Source organism: Sarcophilus harrisii, chromosome 5 (assembly GCF_902635505.1).
Source record: "Sarcophilus harrisii chromosome 5, mSarHar1.11, whole genome shotgun sequence".
In the NCBI taxonomy this organism is placed as follows: domain Eukaryota; kingdom Metazoa; phylum Chordata; class Mammalia; order Dasyuromorphia; family Dasyuridae; genus Sarcophilus; species Sarcophilus harrisii.
In genome coordinates this window covers 245410056-245426717 of record NC_045430.1, presented here as the reverse complement: position 1 = coordinate 245426717, position 16662 = coordinate 245410056, and the positions used below count along the sequence as shown (strand labels likewise).

General features: G+C 39.9%; 1 protein-coding gene across 2 annotated transcripts in view; it reads right to left on the bottom strand.

The window, feature by feature from the left end:
• The window catches only part of GLB1 (galactosidase beta 1), an 80346-nt gene extending 79717 nt beyond the window's left edge, over positions 1-629 (bottom strand). Inside the window, exon 1 of one of the 2 annotated variants that reach the window (XM_031940021.1) lies at positions 279-629. In XM_031940021.1, coding sequence (XP_031795881.1) covers positions 279-308 — 30 coding nt within the window. In that variant the 5' untranslated portion in view covers positions 309-629. Of the gene's footprint in view, positions 1-73; positions 227-278 lie in introns of those variants that run through there. The other variant, XM_031940020.1, reaches the window with a different exon arrangement.
• Between the last annotated feature and the right edge of the window lie 16033 nt (positions 630-16662).

Genomic DNA, 16662 nt, shown 5'->3' with positions numbered 1-16662 from the left:
GCCCGGCGCGTGGGAGGGGGCTGCTCGGCGGGCGCGAGCCCCCGCCCCGGCCCCTCCCCTGCGGGCGCTCTACCTGCGCGCGCGGCTCGGCCGCGGCCAGCAGCGGCTGCAGAAGCAGGAAGCAGAGCAGCGCCCGGCGGGCCATGTCCGAGGCTGTGCCCGCCGCCCTCCGAGGCTCGCCAACCGCCGCCGGCCTCTCCTCTCCTCTCCGGGAGAGCCGCCTCCGCCTCCTCCTCCGGCCCAGTCACGGCGGCCGCCGGGCCGGGCCGCTTACATACCCCGGCCCCAGGCAGCGGAGCTTGCATCATCGCGCGGCCCGCAGGCCGGGGGCCGGCCGCGGGAGGGGGCGGGGTGGGGACAGTGCGGTGTCTTCTGTGAAGCTCCGCGTCGGCACGTGACGCTCCCCGGGGAAGCGCGGCCGCAAAAACGTGTCCCGGGGCTCGGGCCGCCTCAGCCTGCAAACTCCCTCATCTTCCGAGATGGGGCTCCGCCCGCGGCCGCAAGGTCAGAGCTGGGCCAGGCTCGGGCTCCAGATACTCCTTCACTGGTCAAAGAAGCGTCCAGAACTTGGCTCCTTGTCCAGACGGTCCCGGACTCAGCATAATGGCACGTAGTAGGCGCTTCGTAAATGCTCGGGGCGGGACTGACTGATCCCTGGCCTCTCCCCTCAGCATGATGGCACGTAGTAGGCGCTTCATAAATGCTCGGGGCGGGACTGACTGGTCCCGGGGCCTCTCCCCTCAGCATGATGGCACGTAGTAGGCGCTTCATAAATGCTCGGGGCGGGACTGACTGGTCCTGGGGCCTCTCCCCTCAGCATGATGGCACATAGTAGGTGCTTCATAGATGCTCATAGCAGGACTGACTGATCCCGGGGCCTCTCCCCTCAGCATGATGGCACATAGTAGGTGCTTCATAGATGCTCATAGCAGGACTGACTGATCCCGGGGCCTCTCCCCTCAGCATGATGGCACGTAGTAGGCGCTTCATAGATGCTCATAGCGGGACTGACTGATCCCGGGGCCTCTCCCCTCGGCATAACCGGCACGTAGTAGGTGCTTCATAAATGCTCGTGGCGGGACTGACTGATCCCTGGCCTCTCCCCTCAGCATGATGGCACATAGTAGGTGCTTCATAGATGCTCATAGCGGGACTGACTGATCCCTGGCCTCTCCCCTCAGCATGATGGCACATAGTAGGCGCTTCATAAATGCTCATAGCGGAACTGACTGGTTCCGGGGCCTCTCCCCTCAGCATGATGGCACATAGTAGGCGCTTCATAGATGCTCATAGCGGGAGGGCCTCTCCCCTCAGCATGATGGCACATAGTAGGCGCTTCATAGATGCTCATAGCGGGACTGACTGGTTCCGGGGCCTCTCCCCTCAGCATAATGGCACATAGTAGACGCTTCATAGATGCTCATAGAGGGACTGACTGGTCCCGGGGCCTCCACTCAGCATAATGGCACATAGTAGGCGCTTCATAAATGCTCATAGCGGGACTGACTGATGGGGGGCCTCTCCACTCAGCATAATGGCACGTAGTAGGCACTTCATAAATGCTCATAGCGGGACTGACTGATCCCGGGGCCTCTCCACTCAGCATAATGGCACATAGTAGGCGCTTCATAAATGCTCGTGGCGGGACTGACTGATCCCGGGCCTCTCGTTCCCCAATCAAGCTAGTCTCTTTTCCAGGATATACAACTGCACTTGAAATTTCTGATTTACTCCTAAAACGTGCTTTAGCTGCCCCTGTCCCTTCAGAGCCTTCCAGGCAATCTCGGCAGGGAGCGTGGGCGTCGCATCGTGGGGTATCGGGCGATGGAGGATGCCAGAACGGGGATTTTCACTTTTCTGGTATCACAGACCCTTTCTCAGAATAAGGTCTGCTTTGTTTCCTTTTTTTAATGCAGGAAATATATAGGACTGCAAAAGAAACTAAATTGGAACAGATAAAAGATAGCAGTTAAATAACGCAGTGGATAGAGCGCTGAGCGTGGAGATCCAGCTTCAGAAACTTCCTGTTTTCTGAAGCAGTCACTCAAGCCTGTTTGCCTCAGTTTCCCAGCCTGTAAGAATGATCTGGAGAAGGAAATGCAGACCATTCCAGTTTCTTTGCCAAGAAAACCCCAAGTGGGGTCATAAAAAGTAGGACACAGCTGAACAAATCATCAAAAAAAATTTTTTTTTAAATTCATAAACTCCAAGTTAATAATCCCACGGTATCTCAAAGGAACTTGACTTGACTGAGCAGCACAAAAAGTCAGTAATTCCAATATTGTGAAAAGGGAAGCTGGTCACTACCAGTACAGACTAACCAAGCAAATCATTTTATCTAGCTATTGTTACTATGAGATACCTATGTGAAGCCTCTGGTGGTTTTATTGTTTGTTTGTTTTTTTCCTGAAAAGCTCAAGAGATCATAGATTTGGAGCCAGTAGAGATTCAAGAGATCATAAAGTCTAACCACCACCACCACCCCCCTTCCTTATTTTAAAGATAGGAAATGAACGAATTACTTGACCAGAATCAAACAGTCCAGATATGCTGGATTTGAACTTTGGTGTTCTTTACGCCAGGTCTATGGCCTTATCCACTAAGATGTGCTGTTTATGAGTTGAATCTCACAATAATCTAATTTACCATATCCAGTTACTAAATCATTCTATGCTTGCTACACAGAACATAAGCCTCTTCCCCCACTCTCCAAGGCTAAATGTCCCCTCCCTGAAATTACCTTGGATTTTCTAGATATTTTGCATATATTGATATTGTTGACATTATTATTTATTACTTTTTAGTTACAGGGACTTTTTTTGGAGACAATTGGGGTTAAATGACTTTCCCAGGGTCACACAGCTAGGAACTGTTAAGTGTCTGAGGTCAGATTTGAACTCAGGTCCTCCTGACTTCAGGGCTGGTGACCTCTCCACTTGGACATCTAGCAGCTCCTGCTGTCTCTTTCTTAAGCTACAGTCCCTGCCTGTTGGACATTTCAAAGTGAATATTCTATAGACATCTCAAACTCAACATATCTAAAGCCAAAGTCATTATGTGCCCCCTTTCCTCCCTTCTCAAACCTACTCCTCGAATTTTTCTATTTCTATAGAGAAGGGCATCTAGATGGCACTGTGAATTAAAGCTTCTTTACCCAGGTTCAAATCTGGTTACAGACACTAGCTGTGTGACCTGGGCAAGTCACCCAAACTTGTTTGTCTCAGTTCCTCATGTGTAAAATGAGTCCGAGAAGGAAATGGCAAACTACCCTATTATCTTTGCCAAGAAATTTCCCAAATCAGGTCACAAAATTGGACGAAACTGAGCCTATTATATCGCAATTTCTCTTGAGAGTACCATTATCCTTCTGAATCTATTGGCATTAAACTCAGCTCTTGACACTCCCTCACCCCACAAATTCAGTCTCTTGCAATTGAGCAGCTAAATGGTTCAGCAGATGGAGCATTCAGCCCCAAGTCACTGGTACCATTTTCATTTCTCTTTGAGGAAGCTGAGTGGCAAAGTGGATGAAGTGTTAGAACTTGGAGTCAGGAAGGCCGGACTTCAAACCCAGCCATAAATATTTATTAGCTTTGTGACCCTTCATTTTTGCCTCAATTTCTTACCCTGTAAAATTAGAATAAATAATATCTACCTCCCAAGGTCATTGTGATGACAATATAAGATATTTGTAAAGCTTAAAATGCCATGTAAATGCTGGCTGCTATCATTGCTTGTAATTTTGAGTTGTCCCTATTAACTTTTCCATTTGTCCTTTTTTTCAAGTATAGATATACTCAGTGAGAATGTGGTCACAAGGCCAGGGATCATAAAGTTCCCTTCTTTCCTATTGAGCAATTGAAATTGATTTTCATTCCATTTTGTAATGGAATCATTACACCTCCCCCGTACTGTAAAATTGCTTAAGCCCATTTCTTTATCTCTGAGTTAAATTCAGAAACTGCTTTCCTCTCTGAACTAAGTTCAAAAGAATCAAAGGAATCAATCAAAGGAAAAATTGTTTCTACACATCTTTCTGCCCCAGGTACAATTAAGGGAGAACTTTTATCTCTAACAAGCCTTGTAAGAAGCAGGTGGCCACCAGGAAGTGTTATCTCTACAAGACTGGCTGTCCTTCAAGAAAGTCTGGACTGTTAGCCATGCAGGTGGACACCACTAAGGATCTTTCTGTAACAAGATAGAAGGAGGGATTGTTGCTAGTTGTTGAATTTCCATCCAGTTATATTGTTTTCTATCAACTGTGATACTTAAGACTTTGTAACCAAGCATATTGTTTTATGCTTCTTGTTCCCTTGTATTTCCCAAAACTATATGAAGACTAGTGAGCCCTACCTCTTGGGAAATTTGGTCATTGAGAGAGGCCATTGACATAATTTATTGCTTAGTCTAATATAAATTGATCATGCTTGGACCTTTGTCTCTCAGTTTACCTTAATTTTCAAACCTAACAGTATCATCTCTCTACCAAAACCCAGAAGAATAGCCAAGGCATTATATGTTTGATTCTACCCCCCCCAAAAAAAAATAAAAATCTGGTTTTAACAAAAGAGAAAATGAAGAATCTGATATTTGCTTTACAAAAGGACAGTTATTTTACAAATTGATTTAGAATAGGATTTATTAACTAGCAACATCTCCCCCTCCCCAAGCATTTAAAATAGGATTTTATTTACAAAAATTAGATTCAGAGTTAAATCATTACAGGAATTAATAATAATAGCAGCTAGCATTTATGTAAAGCTTTAGATTATATATATATATATATATATATATATATATATATATATATATATATATATGTGATCTTGATATTCCCAATCACCCTATAAGAAGCTGTTTTATTAGGAAATTGAGGCCAAAAGAGATCAAGTAACAAGATTTGAACTCTGTGTCCAAGTATAAATTCTATCCACTGTGCCTCCAGCTGCCTCAGCTGGAGAGGACCTTGAAGATCACTTAGCTGAACCCCATTATTCTAAAGACCAGACCAAGAAAACTGGGCTGCCTAACCAGTCAGCAGTAGAGTCCTTTCCCCACATACTACAATATCTCTTGAATGCAATTTTACAACCATTATACAAAGCCAATATACAGTCAAATGAGGTTCAGGTAGTGGTGATTTAATGCCACCCATTAATCATTTCAACCCATTCAATGTACTATGTTAAAAAAAAATTTAATGTACTGATGCTAAGTGAAGTGAACAGAACCAGGAGAACATTGTAATAGGAGTAACAACAAGATTGCATGATGATCAGCTGTGATAGATTAGCTCTTCTCAGGCACCCAAAATAATTTGAAAAACTTGGTATGGAAAATGCCATCCACATCCAGAGAAAGAACTATGGGAATTGAATATGAATCGAAGTAGGTATTTTCACATTTTTTTGTTTTAATTTTTCTTTCCAACATGACTAATATAGAAATATATTTTAAATGATTGTACATATATAATCTATATCAGATTGCTTGCTCTCTTGAGGAGGAAGGAAAAGAAGGACAGGAGAGAGAAAAAATTTTGGAACTCAAAATCTTTATTCAATTCAACATTTAAAAGTAAATTTTGAAAAATATCTTTACATTTGATTGGAAATTTTTTTAATTAAGTGAAAAAAAAATCAGGAAAAAAATTTATAGGGGGAATCTCTCCCAGGAAATAACTTAATTAGTTTTTAATTATAGAATAAAAGAATTGCCTAGGGTACTTGAAAGTTAAGAAACTTGCTCAGAATCCTACAGCCAATACTTGTCGGAGGCAGGATTTCAGAATTTCACTCAATAACTCAACTATTCCTCTTCTTGCTTCTATTTCTTTATTTTTAAATGGAGAATCCATTTAAATGGAAATGGAGAATCCATATTATTGTAGTATGAAGCTTGAAAGGATAAAAAGTAGTCTTGGAATCAATCAAGGCTAAGATTAAGAATATCAGTAGCTACACAGTACCTTTAGAACAAAATAACCTCTCAAGTATTTAGTGTTCTCTGTAATGTTGCAGCATAATCACACATTAATTCCCTCTGGAGTATTCTTCTCTCCATAAAATGGCCCATTTGGTGTTCCCCCATAACCAAGATTCTATGTCTTGCCTCTGTGATTGGCACTGTTCCCCTATTTCTAGATTGTCTTATCTCCCCATCTCTGCCTCTTGGTTCTTCTAGTTCCCATTAAAATTGGACTTCAAGGCCTCTTCTTTCAGGAAGCTTCTCCTTATTCCCATAGTGGTTAGTGTGTCCACCAAATCATTGTGTATTTATTTTGGAAATATCCTGCTTAAATTTTTCTGGGGACAGATTGTATTCTCTTAGTACCCTGAGTGAAAGGCCTGTCTCATTTTTGTCTTGATAAGCAACTACTACCAAATGGATGAGCTCAAAAATCCATTTGAGAATATATTGGAGCCCATGACAATGCCTGCAGTATTGCAAATGTTTCAGGAATAATTGTTGGTTCAAATGACTGGAACTAAAAGATCTTGCCATATATCCACCATATGCTATCTGTGTGACCTTAGGCATTGGTCCCAAGATAACTCTAAAAACAGAACTTGGGGAATAGTAAAAAAACAAGTTATGGTGACATTGGGAAAGGCTACAAGATTTATGGATCTGAAAACATTGGACTTGACTCACATGTAAGACTTGAGCAAGCCTCTTCCTACAGCAAATGAGTAGCCTAATGTGGGGCTTTCTATCAGTCCCATGATTGGTTCAAAGAATAGTATTATCTTGATTTTATGAGAGTCAGCAGTCCAGTGGTTAGCATTCTGAAATGAGTCAGGAGACCAGGAGCTCAATAACTCCATAGCTCCTTCATAACAAGATAAATAGGAATTGTGGAGAAAAACTGCAAAGCTTAAATAGAATTGGGATTTGAGGGTATGCATCTTCTAAGGATCTCAGAAGATAACACCAATTCCCTTCTAGTCTACTTTTTTTGGTCTTCAGCTTGGATTGTTGCAGGCACTCCATATGAGGCTAATCTGACAATGGGCACTTTATGAGAATGTAGTCTTAGCTCTCTGTGGTACAAGCTAAAGGGAAGATAGGACCCCAGGACCCCAGAGCCCCAAAGTTTGCCCTGCCTTACCCTACAAGTTTTTATTGATGCCATTTTAATATAACATTTTATAGATTATGAAATGTTTTCATATCCCTTGCTTCTTTTGCTCTTTAAAAACCCCATGAAGTTGATGAAGTAAGTTTTATTGTACTCATTTTCCAGATGAGAAAATGTATACTCAAAAAATTTTAAATGAGTGGTTTGCCAGTTGTAGATTCCAAGGTCATACGATTAGCAATTGGTAGAACCTTGACCAAGTTTCCTATTTCCTAACTCAAGCCTTTTACCACCACACCATGTTTCATCATCAATTTATGGTTTTAATTATCATATTATTATCATTGAGTCAGAGAACCAAAGATTTATAGCCAGGAAGGGTCCTAGAAGTCATCAAATCCAATTTCTCATTTTCTAAGTGAGAAAACTTGGACACCTAAAAGTGAAGAGACTGGCAGAGTCACATCCAAATGTATAAAGTCCGGAGTCCTCAATTGTGAACCACTTTTTAGTAAAAATCCTTAAATTGGGGTCTATGAGCTTGTGTTTTTAATACATGTGATGTGAAGACCGCATATTTTAAAATCAGCAGGAGTCCAGAGTTCAGGTTAGGGGAAAATCATCAGTCTTTATTCTCAGTGAAGAAGGATCGGAGGTGGAAGAGAATGGGCAATAGCAATGTGTGCAACTGAGTCAAGAAGCTAGCTAGACCAGCAGCCACACGACCAGCAGCTACAAGCATAGAACCCAGGCCCAATCTCTCCCAGCTTCTCTTCCTGTCTCTCTCTGCCTCCACCCACCAAAATCGTCATTTCCTATACAACACATCAGGACTTGCATAGAGAGTGGGCGGGGGCCATTCTTTATCCAAGCATGTATATTAATAGAGTATAGTCCAATTACTATTTAGCCTCACGTACTTGGGACCTCAGTGCATCAACTCAAGCCTCAGCCCATTACATCTCCCGCTTTCTTTTGTTTTAGAATACAGGTGGTCATGCCATCCCTGACACCTCAGGGAAGTCAGAGCCCCCAGGGAGAGGGGATCACACCCTCCCTGACTTCTCAGGGAAGGAGGTGAAAGCACCGAAAAGGAGGTGATCACACATTGATGAATGAATGAAGAATTTATCAAGGGCTTACTATATGCAACAGCACTATGTTTTTGACAAAAGTTTTTTTTAAAATATTGGTACCCTTGGTAATCCTATATGTTTTAGCTGATACATGTAAAAACATTATTTGGAAAGGAGTCTACAGGACTGCCAAGGGGAGAGCCATGACCCTAGAGTCAAGAGAACATTGTACATAGTAACAGCAACAATGTGTAATGATCAACTATGATAGACTTAGCTCTTCTCAGCAATATAGTGATCTAAGACAATTCCAAAAGATTCATGATGGAAAATGCCATCCACACATCAAGAGAAAACTCTGCATAGTGAATGCAGATTGAAGAATACTATTTTCATCTTTTTCTTTGGTTTTTCCCTTTCTGATTTTTCTTTTACAATATGACTAGTTTAGGATATGAAGTGTATCTAGTATGGAAATCTGTTTAACATGTGCACATGTATAACCTATATCATATTTCTGTCTTGGGGAGAGAGAAGGGAAAGGAGAAGGAAAAAAGATATGGATCTCAAAGTCTTACAAAAATGAATGTTTATGTACAAAAATGTGGCAGCCCTTTTTGAAGTGGCAAGAAATTGGAAACTGAGTGGATGCCCATTAGTTGGAGAATGGCTGAATAAATATGGTATATGAATATTATGAAATATGATTGTTCTGTAAGAAACAATCAGCAGGATGATTTCAGAAAGGCCTGGAGAGACTTACATGAACTGATGCTGAGTGAACTGAGTAAAACCAAGAGAATGTTGTACACAGCAACAAGAAGATTATCCTGATGGATGTGGCTCTTTCCAACATTGAGGTGATTCAGACTAGTTCCAATGGTCTTGTGAAGGAGAGAATCATCTACAGCCAGAGAGAGGACTATGGGACTGAATGCGGATCACACAATAGTATTTTTACCTTTTTTGTTATTGTTTGCTTGCTTTTTGTTTTCTTTTTCATTTTTTTCTTTTTTGATCTGATTTTTCTTGTGCAGCAAAATAATTATATAAATATATCTAGAAGAACTGCACATGTTTAACATTTACTGGATTATTTGCTATCTATGGAAAGGAATGAGGGGAAAGGAGGGAGAAAAAATTTGGAACATAAGGTTTTGCAAGAGCGAATGTTGAAAACTATCTTTGCATATATTTTGAAAATAAAAAGCTATAATTTTAAAAATAAAAGGGAGGATTCTGGGAAGATTGTGAAGTAGGTTGGTAAATTTCAAGCTTTCCAGATTTCTCCTACAAACAGAACAAATTTGCCTCTCAGGGTGAACCTAGACTGCTGAAAAATCAAGATTTGGGGCAGAATAGGAGTCCTCCTGATACAACCCAAGAAAATCTGAAGAAAGACCCAGGACCACCCAGGGCCAAGATTAATCTATGTGAAGTACAAACATCTCAGGCTAGTTCCTCAGAAATGCCAAATGAGAAGCCCTGGGGCTAGCTGGGGGTGGCTGGAATCTCAGCAGGAGCCACCTCCCAAACTGTTTGTCCAGTCGGATTGCTCCAGGAAGACTGAGGGAACCTCTGTTGATGGAGAACTCCAGGCCCAGCTATGCTTCAGGGACAGCCCTGGGTGAGAAGGAACCAGCACACCAGAAGTGCAGAGGCAGTGGGGCAGGGACATTGCTGACTGTGGACACTTGCAGGAGAGTGGAACTCTTGCTATGGGGTTCCAGATCAGAGGGGAGATCTGAAGGGAAGCTTGAGGTACCATCCCACCACCCCAGGATTAGAGGTGCTTACACTAATGCCTCTTATTAAAAAAAAAAAATGAACTGGCAAAGAAAGAAAAACATGACCATAGGAACATACTATGGTAACAGAAGACACTGAAATAAAAAAAGCTTCTACCCCAAAGAGCAGTGTGAAATGGCTCCCTGCCCAGAGAGAATTTATAGAAGAACTTAAAAATCAAATGAGAGACATTGAAGAAAAACTAAAAAAGAAAATTAAAACCATCCAAGAAAAACAAGATTATGGGGAAAAAAAGTTAATCAACTACAAAAAGAGATACAGAGTCTCAAAAACAAAAATAACTCTTTAAAAATTAGAATTAGACAAGGGGGAACCAGTGAAGCTATGAAAGACCAACAAATAACAAAACAGATTCTAAAGAATGAAAAAAAAGTACATAGGAACATTATTGCCAAATTTCAAAACCCTTAGATCAGAGAGAAGATCAAAGTTTGCAAGAAACAAGGGGGGGAAATTCAAATATGCTGGAGCTATAATTAGAATTATAAAAGACTGCAGGTCCTGAAATCATATCTATCAACCATCAAAAGAACTAGGCCTGCAGCCAAAAATATCATATCCAGCAAAATTATCTATAATCTGAATGAGAAAAAATGGACATTCAATGAACTTGCAGATTTTCAGGATTTTCTATCAACCAAAATCAAGTTTAATAGAAAATTTAACATATAAGAGTCAATATCAAAGATCAGTTTCAAGGAACTCAACATGCTTTTTTTTTCTTCACATGTATAGCTCAAAAGACAGATTGGGGCAGAGTTAAAGTAAAAATTGTAAGTATGTCATACAAAGGAGGTGCAGAGGAAGAATAGACAGAGGCATTAGAGGGGAAAGGAGAGCTTATAGTTCCGAAAACCTTACATTGACATGGGTTAAATTGGCAACACTACATTTACCCTATGAAAGGTATAGCACCTTCTAAAATCTAAAAAGAAATAAGGGAGTGTTAAGGACTGTGCCTAGGTGAAGGGACAGGTCAATTGCAAAGCAGCTTTAGCATATGTTCCTTGTGAATTGGGAATGAAATAAATTGAAGGGAAGACAGAAGGCGTCAGATAATGCAACAGCCTCTCAGTCGAGAGATCAGGGAACACGACAGCCTCTCCTTGTATCATCATCATCCAGTCACATGAAGAGATCCATTCAACAGGTCTGAGTCAGACCTTCAGCAGCCACTGGCAGATGGCTCCTGTATCACAAGGGAGGATGGGTGAATGGGGAAGCAAAGGGTAAGGGAAGAAGACAAGGGAGGGATCCAGGCATGGGGAGAGTTTAAGTAATAGCAAAGCAAGTTAGGAGCAGAATTAAAGCAAAGGGTCAGCAGGAAGAAGAAAGATAAATGTATAGCTATGTGTGGGGATACGTCTATTGATATATGTATATATCTACATATGTAGACATTAATATATCCTTTCTTAATTATAGGCTTTTGGGGGATGGAGGAGATGAAAGGGGAAAAAAAGAATAAAGTAAATAAGGTGAATAGCAGAGAACAAAAAAACAATTTACAAAGAAGTAAAGAAAAGGACAATCATGGATATGATTTCTTCTACTGATATACACACACACACACTAAGATGACAGGAAAAGATAATGATGAATATTGGAGGGGATGTGGGAAAACATTGTTGGTGGAGTTGGGAACTGATCCAGTCATTGTAAAGGACAATTTGGAACTATGACAAAACTATGCATAGCATTTGATCTAGCAGTGTCATTACTAAGTCTGTATCCAAAAGAGATTATAATAGAGAGGAAAGGGCCCTTTCCTCTGTGCAAAAATGTTTGTAGCAGCCCTTCTCTGCACTTTGTAATATTCTCCCCCCCCCCACCCCCCCCATGCCTGGAACACTCTTTCCACATCATTCTCAATTCTTAGAATCTGCAGCTTCCTTTATGTCAGTTCAAATGCGTCTTTGTGCAGAAAAATCTTTCCTGGTTCCTTCCCTTCTTCTCCCAGTTCCTTATTCTCCAAGGACAACTTCTGTTGTTGTTGTGTATCTATTGCCTGTTGTTGTTATGTATCTGTTGCCTCCTATGTCCTCACAAAGTAAGATCCTTGAAGGTAGGAGCTGCTTTTGTGTTTTTTGCCTTTCTTGGTATCTTGTCTTTCCCTTCCAGAATGATTCCTTTTTTTTTTTTTTTTGACTAGATTAAAAAGGCCATTCTTTGCCTCATTTGCTACCTAAATTATTGAATGGGTGTGGCTTCAGTCAAACAGATACTTGATGATCAAATTCTAATTAGTATTAGTCCATTATGATTTTTGGGGGGAGAGGGCAATGATTCTTAGTACTTATTCATTTAGTAGTACTCATGTAGCCAGTCATCCAATAATAAGAACAAAAATGTATAAAAATATAGATTCTGATAGACTTTTTACAGACCTACATGTTATTTATGTATCAGACATGAAGCCCACCTACAGCACCAAAAGAACCCTGACAGGAAATATCTTTATCCTGCTTAGCAGTATTCCATGCTGGTATGATGGAAAGCAAGCCCCTAAATCCCCCCAAAGTGTTCTTGGGGGTGCACTATTTCTGCTTGCCCAATCTAAGGAATGGCTTATCCATCTAATGATCTCTGGAGTGCTCAACCCAAAGGGTGCATTATATGATAACCAATGAAATGTTCTATTTTTTAAGCATACTTGTAACCCTGTCAAAATAAAGCCCCAAAGGGGCTACTTGGTTGGAGGGAAGTCAGATTCCTCTAATAAAGTGTGACTTTTGGCTCAGTTTCTCCTTTGATTATCCAGGGTGATTTCCCCTTCCCCCCAAAATGATCTTAACTTAAAAAGTCCAAGGTCTTCCACTGCATCCAGGGCCATCTCCAATCGTCCTGGTCTATATCTAGCCACAGGACCCAGATGGCTCTGGAGGGGGAAGCGAGACAGCTCTCCTTCACTGAAATCCCAAGTCCCTTGCATGTTATAGCATCACCTCCTGATGTCATGGTCATTCTCGAGAATGAGGGACAAACAACAGCAGCAGCCCTTGACATAGAGTCTGGCACATAGTAGGTGCTTCATAAATGCTTGTTGATTGAATAATTGGAGTCAGGAGGAGCTACATTTAAAGCCTACCTCAGACACATAAAAACTTTGGGTCCCTGGATAAGGAAACTAAATTCTCTCCACTTACCTTTTGTGACTCTCACAACTCTCTGCTGACCTGTCCTGGACCACAATCCCTAGAATCCTGTCTCATTTATTCCTCCCTCTCAGGGTCCACCTGCTGAACTTGCTCCAGCTCTCTCTTCATGTCCAGGACAACCCTTTAAAAGGCATCTGGAGAACCCATATATAAAAAAATGTTTGTAGCAACCCTTTATGTAGTGGCAGTGAACTGGAAATTGAGGGGACGCCCATCAGTTGGGGAATGGCTGAATAAGTTATGGAATTTGAATGTTATGGAATATTATAGTTCTATAAGAAATGACAAGCTGATTTCAGAAAAATCTGGAAAGATTTACATGAACTAATGCTGAGTGAAGTGAACAGAACCAAGAAAACATTATATACAAGATTATATGATAATCAATTGTTATGGACTTGACTCTTTTCAACAATGAGGTGATTCAAGGCAATTCCAATAGATTTCAGGTGAAAAATGTCATCCACATCTAGAGACAGAAATATGGACCTTGACTGTGGATTGAAGCATGGTGTTTTCACTGTTATTTGTTGTCATTTGTTTGCTTTTTTTCTTTCTTGTATTTTTTTTTCTTTTGATCTGATTTTTCTAGTACAACATGACAAAGAGGGAAATGTTTTAAAAGAATTGCATATTTAACCTTTATCAGATTGCTTTATGTCATGGGGAAGAAGAGGGAAGAAGGAAGAAAAATTTGGAACACAGTTTTACAAAAATGAATGTTGAAAACTATATGTATATTTGGAAAAATAAAATACTATTAAAAAAATAAAAGGCAGCTATGAAACCTAGTGGATAGAGCACTGGACTTGGAACATGTATCTAGACATGGGTCACTCTGGGCATGTCACTAATCAGTTTCAGCCTAGATTTCCTCAAGTACAAAAAGAGGTGATATCATATTAACTTATTTCTTGGTAACTCAGGATATACAACAGAAAGAACTATGTTAAAAGCAAAGAAAAATCTAAGGTACCCATACTTTTAATAGATAAAACCATATTAAGTACCCATCACATATCCATTCCACTTCAATAAGTCCACTTCCTGGTTTAATAGAATCCTTATCAGAAAAATAGTATGAAGTTTAAAAGGTAGCTGGAAAGGCTCCGGATATTCTAATGATGTCCTAAATGGATAAAGACCTTTATCTCATTAAACATTAAGAGGGAATAAGTATAGACTAAAGTCTAAAATATAAGACCTTTATCCTATCAAACATTTAGAGGGAAAGGTTATAACCTGAGGCAGATAGGACTATGGGGAAACTAGAGCAGGACATCAAAATGGAACTGTGGCACAACATTTACCCAGATTACTCTTCTAGATATTAGATGTTCTCTCACTCATTAAAATTCACTTTAATCATAATTGCTAGAATAATGCTGCTCAATTTGGTGAAATGTAGGAGGTAGGAGAGGTCTTGTTCTACATCTTCCTATTTCTTGCATTCATCTCTTGGTGATTTTCAGGTTCTCTAATCAATAATCTTTTTAAATTAAATTTTGTTTTTAATTAAGCAAAATATGTCCTTTCTACTTGTGATGAAAAAAAGAAAAACAAAGCCCCTTTAACAAATACACACACATATAGGCAAGCAAAATAAATTCCTACTGTATCCAAATCTTTATGTGTGTGTATGCATATATGTGTGCTATTGTTCATTCCTTTCAATCATGTCCTATTTATGACTCCATTTGGGGTTTTCTTGGCAAAGATATTGGAGTAATTTAGCATTTCTTTTTCCAGCTTATTTTACAGATGGGGAAACCAAGACAGACAAGGTAAAGTCACTTGCCCAGGGTCACATAGCTAGTAAGGGACTTGAGTCACAGGTCCATCATTCTATCTGCTGGGCTATCTTGTTGCCTCTGTGTGTATGTGTCTGTGTGTGTGTTTGTGTATACATATATGTGTATCTCAATATACACTCTGAGAGTATGTATAATCTCTCCATCTGATAATGGTAGGGGGGGTATGGGTACTCTAAAATCACGATTGGTCATTGTCTTAATATGAGTTTTTAAATCTTTCCCAGTTTTTAAAAAAATACCATTGTTATATATGACATTCTTCTGGTTCTATTTACTTCACTCTGCATCAGTTCACATAAGCCTTCCCAGGTCTCTCTTAAATTGTCCCTTTCATCATTTTACACAGCACAATGGTTTTCCATCATATTCCTAGACCCTAACTTTTCCCTGCTCCATAGGCACCTCCTCAAAACCTTCTTTGCTACCACAAAAGGAGCTGCTATCATTATTTTTGTCCATATATAGACCCTTTACTTCTTTCTTCAAAGGAACAGAAGTTCTTAAACTTTTTTTGAAAGTCATGAATTCATTAGGGAATCTGGTGAACAATATTCTCAAAATAATGTTTTTAAATCACAAAATAAAATACATAGAATTACAAAGATAACCAATTATAATGAAATAGTTATTTAATTTTAAAATAATTTTTAATAAATTCATAGACTACAGTTTAAGAAATGATTTTTGATGAAAAATGCTATTCTTATCCAGAGGAAAAACTATAGTGTCTAAATGCAAATCAAAGCATACTATTTTCACTTCTGTTTTTCTTTTTCATGGTTCCCCCTTTTTTCCTGCTTCTTCTTTCACAACATAACTAATGTGGAAATATGTTTAATATGATAGTACTTTGAAAATCTTAAAATGTAGAGATGGTATTATATTCCATAATGGGGGAGTTTCTTCACCTGGGAATTCTAAATAGCAGTGGTTCTCACAGGGGGGATCCCTGGAGATCCTCAAAACCCTTCCAGGGGGTCTGAAAGGTCCAAACAATTGTAACATAATACTACTACTAATAATAATAGTAACATAATAAGAAGAAATTGTAATTTTTAAAACAGTAAATGCTGATAGATATAATACATATAAATGAAAGCTCTTCAGAGGGTCCTCAATAATTATTAAGTATAAAGGACTCCTAAAACCAAAAAGCCTGAGAATGGCTGTGCTTGAAGAGTTGTGGTGGAGCCAGAACATTTTCGATGTTCTACAAACTCTACAAATAAAGGCTTGATTTATTGCCTGTTTAGACTTAAAGTAGTGGAGAAAAATGTTGATTATGCAATTAAATTTAAAAATATATATCTTGCATATATTCCACCACCTTCTGGGAGAGCTAAATAGCCATCAGCACAGCCCCAGATGCCAAACAAATCACAAGTCCAATCCTAATCCTAAATACAGGTGATATCCTGAATAAGGTAGTTTCAGGCTGAGTCTCTAACATCTGTGGGGATAAGAAAAGGCCTCAGGAACATTTGAGCTTAGTTTGGAAAGAAACTAAGATTCTGTTGCCCTAAAAAGTCCAAACCAACAAAGATCATCACTGAAGTACTACCCACTCCTACATCTCCTAGAATTTTCAAGGTGAACAAATATTTCTTAAGTGTCTATCATGTGCCAGGCCTTCCGTGATTATCTGGGACATATAGCGTAATGAGCAATAAATAGACTAGGAGTTAGGAAATCTGAGTTTCAAGTTTCATCTCTGACACACACTA